This window comes from Phyllobates terribilis, unplaced genomic scaffold (genome assembly GCF_046119375.1).
Source record: "Phyllobates terribilis strain yellow unplaced genomic scaffold, ASM4611937v1 Scaffold_3__8_contigs__length_932513732, whole genome shotgun sequence".
Taxonomy (NCBI): Eukaryota; Metazoa; Chordata; class Amphibia; order Anura; family Dendrobatidae; genus Phyllobates; species Phyllobates terribilis.
In genome coordinates this window covers 315,437,467-315,449,902 of record NW_027362763.1, presented here as the reverse complement: position 1 = coordinate 315,449,902, position 12,436 = coordinate 315,437,467, and the positions used below count along the sequence as shown (strand labels likewise).

At 43.3% G+C, this 12,436-nt stretch overlaps 1 protein-coding gene across 4 annotated transcripts in view; it reads right to left on the bottom strand.

Annotated features, from left to right (window-relative positions):
* Positions 1 to 12,436, bottom strand: part of LOC141258085 (anosmin-1-like) — a 97,717-nt gene that overhangs the window by 41,204 nt on the left and 44,077 nt on the right. For 3 of the 4 annotated variants that reach the window (XM_073673093.1, XM_073673096.1, XM_073673094.1), the window contains exons 7-10: positions 6,665 to 6,794; positions 4,169 to 4,291; positions 400 to 605; positions 173 to 308 (exon numbers count right to left, since the gene is read on the bottom strand). In XM_073673093.1, the coding sequence (XP_073529194.1) occupies positions 173 to 308; positions 400 to 605; positions 4,169 to 4,291; positions 6,665 to 6,794 (595 nt within the window). The remainder of the gene's footprint in view (positions 1 to 172; positions 309 to 399; positions 606 to 4,168; positions 4,292 to 6,664; positions 6,795 to 12,436) is intronic. The other variant, XM_073673095.1, reaches the window with a different exon arrangement.

Genomic DNA, 12,436 nt, shown 5'->3' with positions numbered 1-12,436 from the left:
TAGGTATCCAATTTTGTTTTTTTGCAGACAGTAGTTTTGCAAAAAAAGAACAGAACATGACCATAGGTTGTAATGTGTACGTGTTCTATCTGTAAAACATAAGGAGAACAGACATCTGAATGAGGTCCTATAGTGAACACATACATAAATGTGAGAGCAGTCATGGTGTCACCTTGCTGTCTTGTACTTAAGATGAACTGTGTCTTCGGGCTTCTCATTTTTTTCTGTCCCCAGTAGGACACAGCTTGTATTTTTATAAGATACTCAGTGTCAGGTAGCAGGTCTTGTAGTGTAAATTCTGTCTTTGCCTAGATAAAAAGATGACACAAGTACGTTTGAAATTACACAAGAAAAGTTTGATCAGATGTGAGTAGGAAACTGATAATAAGCATTACGCACCCCATCTGTCAAAACCCAGCTGTCCACCTCCCTCTCCGACTGCAGCTCTCCAGTATTCCTAATGTTCCACCATATTCTGTAATGATGAATTTTCAGGTCATGCTCCGATGGCACAGCCCAAGTAATGTTCACGCTGACAGTGCCATCTTGGCCAACAGTTAGGGTACGTTTTCTAAGACCGGTAGGAGCAGCTGGTGGCAACAGATCTACAAAAAAAAAAAAAATCAGGAGTAAAAGGTGTAATGTGTATAATAACAATATTAAAAAAGACAATACCACACAACAGTATTACATAAGAATTTCATATTGCACATATGACATTTTACGTAATGCATTATCACAAAGTTGCTCTCTGGATATAACTGTGCAATTAGATTTCATAACATCCCTGCTGAGTGTGCAGCTGTAGAGATCTCTGACTCCTGTAGAGATCTCTGACTCCTGTAGAGATCTCTGACTCCTGTAGAGATCTCTGACTCCTGTAGAGATCTCTGACTCCTGTAGAGATCTCTGACTCCTGTAGAGATCTCTGACTCCTGTAGAGATCTCTGACTCCTGTAGAGATCTCTGACTCCTGTATATCCTGTGCCAAATGACTGCTGTGTATGTGACTCGCCCCCTGGGCCGTGGGGCCCTCGGAGCCGGGCAACAGGGCAATGATGGGGGTAGTAGTGGCAACCCGGTCCGTAGCTCAGGGTGGTCAGACCAGTGGCAGTCTTCTATATGTTTAACAATATCCGACTACGCCACCCGTGGATTGCGGTCAGTGCTAACCGCCGCTGCAGTGCAGACCGCTGGGGCAGATGTAAATGTGCAGCACTGAATAGTACAACTCCCCACGGGAGGAGTATGGCCCCAGGGCAGTTTACAGATGGATGATGGAGGGGATGATTCCAACCGCAATAGTCAGGAAACAGAGGCCTCTTAAACAGTTCAGGGTCTTTATTAGAACAGGTGAGACGACCCAAAAACAGTCCCGGCTAGGAGGGGACCTGGATGTCTGAGAACAAGTGGGAAGCTGGCCCTGGTCAGGGTGAGGGTGTAGGCCTACCGTGCTCTCTGCGCTCTTTCAGGCTATTTCCCTCCTCGTGGTGTAATAGCCCACGTTCCTGAGCTCGCCGTGTCTTCTCGCCTGTATGGCTTGCAACTTGAGTCCCTTTCTACTCCCGGCCTGGTGCAGCTCTGCTGGTCCCTTCTGCTGTGGCAGAACCTCCGGGCTTCTTAGGCCAAGGAACATACAATCCCCTGCGGACTGGTTATTTGCTGTAGGACTTGGAATCCTCACAGCCTCAGACACCAAAGTCTGGTAGATTAGTTTCTCTTTCTGCCAGGACAGGCTCTCCTCGCACGTGGCTCCTCTGCTGCCACACGACCTCCTCAGCTACAGCTGAACTGGCCCTCCCTTCTCTGGGACACCTCTCAATCCAGAGACAGGTCGTCCAGAACTCTCTAACCCTGCCCCCAGTTCCAGCTTTTATAGGGGCAGCCTGCTCCCCCTACTGGCCTGGGACAGGAGGTGCTGCATGCTAATTGTCCCTGACTAGAGAACCTCCCCCTTGCTCTCAGACACAGCTTTATTATACATTTGTGGCATCCAGGCCAGGGTGACACATATGCAGTGCAGCAGAAACTATGATGCTGACTGCTGTCATCCCAGCGCTTGTGTACCTCCAGCTCCACCTCAATTGCCCCCAAACTGTATATCACTGGTAGAAAGAATATGTGATAGAAATGGAACATATTTTGAAAAAGTATAGTAATGACGCAAAACATTGAAAACACCAATTGGTACCTATTTTATTAAAAAAATATATATGATTTTCCCCCTTAAACATTCTACAGATCGGTGGGTGTCTGGTTTCTTGAAACCCCCCACGCTTGCTCAAAAGACTGTTCACAAACACTTCTTCAAACAACAGCACTCATCTCCTGCATGAGCACACGGCATACTGTGGGCTCAGTAGTAAGTCTACAAATCCAGACACTGGGTGCATGCACTGATGCAGGAGCTGAGCACCGCTGGTTGCAGATCTAAGCGCTGTGAGCAGCCTTGAGTGATCAATTGGGGTATAAGGAATCCAGACCCCACTGATCTACAAGATGTTTAGGGGGAATAACTGCAAAATATATAAAATAATAGGTACCCTATATAAAAAGAATAAATGTATTATGAAAGAAAATTATTTGATTAACCTAATAAGAAAAATCACTATACCTTTTGAAACCGCACATACAAAAAATGTGTCTGGTCATCTGGTCATGAACAGAGAAAATTAGCCCAGTCTAGAATAGTTTAAAAGTAACTAAACTTTGGTCATTTTTTTAAAATATTTTAAGCCCTTAAATTCCACCCAGGTCAATGGGTGTCTGAGTCCTGAGACTCCCAATAATTGCACACAGGCCAAATATTCAATTGAAAGTCCATCGTTCTTATTGAATTCATACCTGCTTTCTGTACACTTCTGCCACCGAAGCTGCGCACTTAAAGGGGTTGTCTGGCCTGTGCGTTGCAAGATTTCTCTGGTATTGTTGCCTGGAGCCAGCGGTATATGTGAAATGCATACTTATGGCCACATTCCAAGTAGACTTGTCTGGCCTCACTCAATACATTTGCATTGAGCCAGGCCACGCACGTCTAGTCAGCACGTGTCCACATGTATGCAAATCACATTCTTGTGGTCCCGCGCCCGCCGCTTCCGGCACGGGAGAATCCTCAAAGCGAGCAGTATGTGTAAGGAGGTGGAGGTGTTGCCCGATCCCCCCTTGAAGACGTGTATTGTTGCAATGTATTTTGATGTGCAATGTGTTTAGTAATGTGTGTTATTAGTAATAGAGTTGGAACCAGTTGGGTGAACACATAGGTGGGCTGCGCTGCTGGAGTAAATCAATTCTTCAGAAATTATGAGAAAAAGTTTTGACTGCCGTCTTTATTAGGTGAAAAAATAAAACATTTTTTTTTCACTTGAAAAGACGCCGGTACGGCATTGAAATGTGTTGTAAATAAAAAACCTTTTTCTCATCATCATTTCTGAAGAATTTATTTACTCCAGCAGCGCAGCCCACCTACATGTTCATCCAACTGGATCCAATCTCTCCAGCAGGATTTATCCACCAGCCACGGGGCAGCTGCAGCTGCTTTTTTTCATGCCTATATAGGAGGTGTAAGCAAAATAGGATACTAAGATTCACCTCAAGTATAATATACAAATATCGAAACAATGAGGATAACCAAGTTCCAGTATATTATTTCTCATTCCTCACTGGGATTCATAGATAGATAAAGAGATCAATTACTCAATAAATGTGTTAATCAAAAACATTTTATTATTACAAAAACATTTAGACACCCCAAAAAATTAATTAAGAGCCCCTAAAAAAAGAGACAGACCCCATAAAATTTGAGGCAGTGTGGTTCGCAAGATATCAATACAATGACATGACAACATAAGGGATGCATATAGACTTCCAATACATGGGTATATGACAACCCTAAAGAGATCCTTCATATATTCAATAGGTTAAAGTTTCCATACCTAAATCAGGTCTAAGAATTCCCCCAAACAATTGTATAGACTAGCAATAATGCAAGGGCTGATACAATACACACACACAGTATAATGAATACAAGGCATATAAAATGAATATTGCAGATAGTAATGCAGTTATAATACATATAAGCAGCCCTTACATGTACTTAGGTCTATGCACAGTAAAAGTACCCAATGGTACATTTAGACCATGATGCCCAGAGGGCAGATATCATACACACCCGTGTGATTAGGGAACCCACACTGCCTCGTACCCCAATGCGTGTTTCGCGTGCTGCTTCGTCGGGGGGGGTGTCGGCAAGCAGAGAAGTTAAGTAACGACCATAGTGCCATGAGTAGCTCTCCTAAGGGGAAAAAGGCACAGAACCACATGTTGAAGAATAGGACTTTTGCTTACTGGTTAGTGGTGCTGTTGTTGGAGACTAAGGAAACTCCCGAAGTGTAGTGCTATGCTGGGTGGTGGTGAAGCTAGAGAAGCTAACAGACAGAGAGAGTGGAGCAAGCTCAGGAAAGAACTGAATGTGTATGAAAATGTCATATGTTCTAAGAGAAACGACCACGAAGTGTTGCACCCGCTATCCACTGTACATACTTCTCCCTGGGTTTTTGTTCAGTAACAGACAGTTTATTTTTGAGTGGTGGTTTCCCTCATTGAACTCTACAACATGTGGTCCTGGTCAGCCAAAGTCACCGGCATCATGCGGTCTGCAAGGGTGTAGCGCCAGAATAGCTAAAGTCAACGCACCCAGCCAGGACCCCATTTTCATGTAGCATGATGGGGCATGAACCACGAGTACTTTTCCCATTGCTGCCACCCCCGTGCCACATTACAAGCGCACAATGTGATGATTTACATGTCTGCAGTCACAAGACTAACTGCAGACCTGTAGTCTAAGGGTGGACACCCCTTTAATGGTCTTTTGAGCGACTAATGGAAGTTTCAGGACCTAAGCAAATACTGATTTGCAGGAAATTTAAGGGCCTAAAAAAAATATATATGCAAAAATGTACCCAAGTTTTGTTACTCTTTTTAAATGATCCAACCTGTGTGTAATTTAGTTTTTCATATAAAGTGATTAATAATCAATTTTCTAAAATTTGCGATTTTTTTTAATCAATTTTAGAAAACTATATTACCTTGTCTCTGCAAGTAGAACCAGTATTACAGTTACAAGTAATACAAACTTTTACATATAGTCCTGATATGCCCAACTTCAACAATGTCACCCAAAATGGAAAAATACAATAATGTCGTGTGTTGTGAAATAAGGTTAAATGACCTCTGAGTTTTTTTCTGTATAGATCTAGGCTGGGTCCTGCCAGAAGTCATTGTGTACATGTGTCAGAGCTGTCATTTTCATTTTTATGGGTTAGAAGAATAGACTGTTAATGTCATTCAGTGAGTTGTCATTGTTCTTATGTCTATTGAGTTAGATATATGCAGAATTAGTGGATTAAATATCCACTGTGTACATAGCCAAAAGTAAAATGTCAGTAGTGTGTATTAAAGGGGTTTTCCACTACTGGACAATCCATTCTTATGTGCTGAAGTGACCCTGATACCTCCAGTGGAGGTGACCTTCCTGCAATGTTGGTGCTATGTCTCCCAGTAGTCATGTGATTCCTATGTATGTGTCACATAATGTGTGCATTTTTAACTAAATACCATTTTGCATGTAAAATCTTGATGGAAATTCATTCATCAGCAAATCTCAAACTACTGCATATTAATTGGAATGGAACATTTTCACCATTTTTAATGAGGTCTTGTCACCAGGTCAAAAGTGTCCAGTTTTTCCTCTTATTTTATTCCTGATACTCCCGAGTATTAGGCTAAGTGCACACGATGCGTATTTGAAGCGGAAATTTCCGCTTCATTTCCGCATGTCCTTTTTCCTGGAAAACGCATGCGGAATTTGGCATGCGTTTTTCGCGCGTAATTCGCGCGTTTTGCACATGCGGAATTGCCTTGCATTTTCTACTGCATTGTAGATGGCAATTCCGCATGCGTAAACGTACAAAGAATTGACATGCTGCAGAATTTTCCGCACAACAAAACGCTGCGGAAAATTCCGCAGCGTGGGCATTACAATTGCGGAATGCCATAGGGGACCATGGCAAAAGGCTAACATGCGTAATTCATGCGTTTACGCTGCGGAATTTTCCGCACAAAATACGCATCGTGTGCACATAGCCTTAAGGTTTGGTTATTTACTAAGAAGACGTTGTGCACAAGATTCTCTGGGGCGTGTCTGTAGGCTGCATTATTATGAGCCCTGCCCCCTTGGTAAAGACATAAAAATAGTACAAAATAAAAAGGTCCATATCTCTGGAACCATAATAATAATTTTTATAATAATAATTTTTATTTATATAGCGCCGACATATTCCGCAGCACTTTACAATTAAATAAGTTAGTTTTAATTAAAAAAATATATAAATAATACTCAGGGGACCAGAATAAAATAAGAGTCAAAACAGGCCACTTTGGATCTAGTGACAGGACATCTCTAAAGCGTATAAACATGTATGATTTCAGGACTGTAAAAAGCAGTAGAAATAATGTTACTAAATCAGCAGGTTAGTTTGTTCTGTTGTGGATCGAGTTAAAGATTTACTTTTACTGACGCTGCGTTACTTTGGGGTTTACGTATTAAGTAAGGAAAACAGTAATACATTAGATAGATTTACAACACAGGTACATCCGAAGTTCTTACCCCCTGTAGAATGGACGTGTTTACTTGGTATAGTAAAACCTTGTGTCCCGTGCGTATTAACTGCAGCCACCCGAAACTGGTACCATCTGCCTGGTCTTATATCAGCCATAATAAAATGCTGAGCTGCTGTCTGAGAAAAGAAAGGAGTGGCATAAGTTTATATTAAGGAGGAAATTATATTTGTTGTAGATTTAAAGAAAATTTTAGCTTTTGTTTTTATTTTGGTTCTGTAAAGCTTAGAAACTTTAATCACATTACAATTAGTCTATTGATAGAAAATTGCGTGACTCGAATAACATAAAAGTGGCATCATTCCCCTTTGCTCATGTAGATGCCACTTTCTCAGACTGTGCACGGGTTACACATAGCCCCTGCTGGTCTGTATTATTCGATTTGAAATTTGGTGAAAAAAGCCTTAGTTACTTACCGGTAACGGGATTTTTCGGAGCCCATGACAGCACCACGAGAGAGGATCCGCCCATCAAGGACAGGAAACCTACAGGTTACAAAGGGCGGCCCTCTCTTCCCGCCTCAGTTTAGTTAACAGAGCATGAGAGTACCACCAAGGTTAGTTATAACAAAACATAATCACATTAAGTACATTACTTTTCATCAATTTCCCGCAAGGGTGGCCAAAAAGAAATCAACTCTACGGGAGTGCACAACACCAGTGAAGGGAGGGAATATAAAGGTGCTGTCATGGGCTCCGAAAAATCCCGTTACCGGTAAGTAACTAAGGCTTTATTCGGTCTCCCATGACAGCACCACGAGAGAATTACAAAGACAAAGGAAATTAGGGAGGGACCACAGCTTGAAGCACCCTTCTCCCGAAAGTGAGATCTGCAGAGCCACCCAGATCCAATCTATAGTGCCTATAGAAAGTAGAGGGAGAAGACCAAGTGGCAGCCTTACAAATTTCCTCAATGGAAAGCCCTGTCTTCTCCGCCCAGGAGGTTGATACCGCTCTGGTAGAATGCGCCCTCAACCCCTCTGGTATCTCTTTATCCCCCGAGGAGTATGCGAGGGAAATGGCCTCCTTGATCCATCTAGCGATTGTAGCCTTTGAGGCTTTACAACCCTTTCTAGCCCCCCGATAGCATATAAATAGGGACTTATCCTTTCTAAACCCACGTGATACATCTAAGTACTTTAGTACGCACCTACTAACATCCAAAGTGTGAAGCCTCTCCTCCTTTTGATTTTTGGGCGGGAAGCAAAAAGTCGGGAGAACTATCTCCTGGGTTCTATGGAATTGAGCGGCCACTTTAGGAAGAAAGGCTGGATCAGGTTTTAATATAATCCTATCGTCCAGAATTTGCGTAAATGGAGGGCATATTGAAAGGGCCTGTAGGTCACTGACTCTCCTGGCTGAAGTTAGGGCTACTAACAGGACCGTCTTTAGGAAAATAATTTTGGGGGAGGCCAAATCTAGTGGCTCAAAAGGAGGACTGGTCAAGGCATCGAAGACAAAATTCAAATCCCAGGGAGACATCTTTACTTTGGTAATGCGTCTACACCTAAAGGAAGCTTTTATAAAACAGGCTATCCAATAGTTATCTGCAATATTGGAAGAAAATAAAGCTCCCAATGCCAACACCTGTACTTTCAAGGTACTGGTAGTGAGACCCAATTCCAAGCCCCGCTGCAGAAATTCCAGAATTTTCCCAATAGGGGGCGCCTCCTCCACCTTAACTTCTGCAAAGGACAGAAACTTTCTCCAGGTCCTGGCATAAATACGGGTGGTAACAGGTTTTCTGCTAGCCAGGAGAGTATTCACTACATTTTCGGGAAATCCTTTGTTGGTCAACAACACCCTCTCAAATTCCACGCCGTCAAATGTAGACTCGAGGCTGGAGGATGGGAAAGTGGCCCTTGAGTGAGGAGGTCCGGAATCTCCGGAAGAACCCAGGGATCCGATAAGGGAACCACGGTCTTTTGGGCCAAAAGGGGCATATAAGTATCACTCTGGCCCGGTCTGCCCTGATCTTTCTTATCACTGCTGGGAGCAGGATCATGGGAGGGAAGGCATATGCCAGAGGGAATCTCCAGGGAACCATGAAGGCGTCCACTGCCAGGGGTTCCTCTCTGGGGTCTAAGGAACAAAAATTTACCACTTTCCGATTGGCCCTTGTTGCGAATAAGTCCACAGTCGGAAGGCCCCTCATATCTACGATTCTGGAGAATATTTGCGTATCTAGGGACCACTGTCCCTCTTTTACAGAAGTATGGCTGAGGAAATCCGCTGTGATGTTTTCCTTCCCTTTTAGATGAATAGCAGAAAGAGAGGAACAATGATCTTCGGCTTTCTGCAGAAGTGTGTTCGCTACCCTCATCAAGTCTCTTGAGCGGGTTCCCCCTTGGTGGTTTATGTAAGCTACCGTGACTTGATTGTCCGAGAGTATACGGACATGCTGGCCCTGAAAATATATAAGGAACTCGTTGAACGCATACTGCACCGCCAGAAGCTCCTTAGCATTTGATGACAACTGTCGCTCACTGCTTGACCAGGTTCCCTGCACTAATTTCCCTTCAAAGTGAGTTCCCCAACCTGCAGCACTTGCATCAGTGGACAAGACTGCAGTTGGACTACATTCCCAGGGAACCCCTCTAGCAAGATTGTCTTGTCGTAACCACCAACGAAGGGACCGTATGGCACGAGGACCTAGAGTAAACTCACGGTCTAGATGCCCCTCTAAAGCTACGTTATTGTACAACACATCCCACTGAAAAGCTCTTGAATGTAATTGTGACCAACGAACCGCAGGAAAAGCGGAGGTGAAGGTTCCCAATAGTGACATGGACTTACGGAGTGACATAGAAGGTTTACGTATACACTGTGCTACCAACCCCTGGATTCTATCATTTTTTTCTTCTGGAAGATAACATAGCTGTTTCCTAGAATCTAATATGACCCCCAGATATAGTTGTACCTTGAGTGGAGATAGTCTAGACTTTTCTAAATTTAGAAACCACCCCAAGCTCTTTAAGACCGACATGGTCTCCTGCAGGTGGGTCTCGCACTGAACAAACGAGTTCCCCACTATCAGGAGATCATCCAGGTAAGGGATAATTAGAATGTTCCTTTCTCTTACATGGGCCATAACTTCCGCCATTACTTTAGTAAAAACTCGCGGGGCTATAGCTAAACCAAAGGGGAGTGCAGTGTATTGAAAGTGTTTAACCACCCCGTCAATTTCAATGGCCAGCCTCCCTCGCCGCCAGGTCCTTTACTCACCCAACGTTCTGCTGCTCGCGTGCACTTCCTGGATGCGCGCGAGCTCCGGCCACTTCTGGTGACGTCACAGGGACTTCCTGCTCGGCGCACCGGAAGTCACGTCAGTAGGCCGCGCCTGTCACGTGCCCCGCCGGCGCGACCTGGATCTCCTGCGATTGTAGCGGGGGAAGGAAGCCCGCTAGCGGCCCCACACCTGGCGGACATCTACCTCCCCGTGAGGCGATGTCGCGCCCGCCGCAACACTCTCGGAGGCGCCCCACTGAGCCCTACCGTGGCGTCTCCAGAGGACCGGGACGGATCGGCTCCAACCTAATGCTGTGGCCCTCTCTGGGACAGGAGTCCAACTTCGGCAGGTAAACCTGCGAGGTCTCCCATCGTGGACAGGAAACCTAAACTGAGGTGGGAAGAGAGGGCCGCCCTTTTTAACCTGTAGGTTTCCTGTCCTTGATGGGCGGATCCTCTCTCTCGTGGTGCGGTCATGGGAGACCGAATAAATAATGTGTGCTCCAGTAGGTTTAGGATGCTATGTACGACATGGATCTGTAATATTGATGTGCACATAAAAACTTTACTACAGTTTTGTAAGTAATACATTGGAACTTGCCGAAACACAGGTGTAATAGAAAAGTGTTCTATTGGTATATAATGTATTACATAATAAAAAGGTAGCTTCATCTTAAGCATAAAAATTTAACCTCTTTACAGCCTATACATACGTATAGGTATGTGACGTCATAGGTCGCCTCCCTCTCTTTGGTGCGCGCACTGGCGCTGAGCTCACATCGTTTCATGCACATGACAGCTGATCTGATCAGCTGTCATGTGCCCTTAACAGCTGCGGAGGAAATCACGATCCACTCGCGGCTGTGAAGATTTTAAATGCCGCTGTCAATTTATGACAGCGGCATTTAACTGACGCTTATCGGAAGCGTTTCACAAACCCCACCCATCGGCACTGCTGTCACATGATCGCGGGGCGCCGATGGTTTTGGCATGACAGCTGATGCCCTGTTATTTGTAACACAAGTTTTCAGTTGATCTAAGCTTCAAGTCTCCTAAGGAGACTATTGAGGCCAGTAAAAACTGTAAATAAAAGTTCTAAAAAAATAGTAAAAAATTAAAATATAAAAGTTTAAATCACCCCCCTTTTGCCCTATTCAAAATAAAACGATAAAAAAAACAAACTACTTGTTTGGTATCTCTGCGATCAAAATATAAACTAAATTAATCCGATTGGTAAACGGCGTAATGAGAAATAAAATCAAAAAGCCAGAATTACGTTTTTTTTTTGCTCGTCGCAACATTGCAGTAAAATGCAACAACTGGAGATAAAAACTTTGTATCTACCCCAAGATGGTATAATTCAAAATGTCAGCTCGGCACGCAAGAAATAAGCCCTCACCCGGCCCCAGATCTCAAAAAATGGAGACTCTACGGGTCACGAAAAATAGCACCATTTTTTTTTTTTTTAACAAACTTTGGAATTTTTTTTCACCACTTAAATAAAAAAGAACCTATACATGTTTGGTATCTACAAACTCATAATGACCTGGAGAAGAATAATAATGGCAGGTCAGTTTTAGCATTTAGTTAACATGTTTTTTCCCATTTTCCAGTACACTATATGGTAAAGTCAATTGGGTTGTTCAAAAGTTCAACTGGTCCCGAAAAAACCAAGCCCTCACACAACCGTATTGACTGAACAATAAAAAAAAGTTATGGCTCTCGGAAGAAGGGGAGCAAAAAGCGAAAACGGAAAATCCCAAGGTCATGAAAGGGTTAAAGGGAACCTGACAGCAGAATAGACATCTATAATCTGATTACATGGCTGCATTTGTCTTTAAAAGTTGATTACAGACAACCGTATATAGTGATACTTTATGAAACTTCTTTCGCCGCATATTTAAGTGTCCTGACCAGTTGGAAAGGTAGGATATCTATGGGGTCTTCCAATAGCATGTCAATTGAAGCTTGACTTGTGAGCATGCGCAGTAGACCATAAGCCTATAGCACGTAGGCAAAGATCCACTGCTCACGCCCAAAGTTGTGTTATTCACAAGCAGACATGGGATTCAAAGTTCCAGAAGGAGAATCTCAGAGATCAGGGATCTCAGTCTTGCATCAGCAGGCATGCTATTGGCAGATGGGGCAGGACTGGACCCCATATACACTGTGTGCAGAATTATTAGGCAAGTTGTATTTTAGAGGATTATTTTTATTATTGATCAACAACTATATTCTCAATCAACCCAAAAGACTCATAAATATCCAAGCTTAATATTTTTGGAAGTTGGAGTGGGTTTTTTTTAGATTTAGCTATCTTAGGAGGATATCTGTTTGTGCAGGTAACTATTACTGTGCAGAATTATTAGGCAACTTAATAAGAAAACAAATATAATCCCATCTCACTTGTTTATTTTCACCAGGTAAATCAATATCAGTGCACAAAATTTAGAAATAAACATTTCTGACATGCAAAAACAAAAACCCAAAAAATTAGTGATCAATATAGCCACCTTTCTTTATGATGACACTCA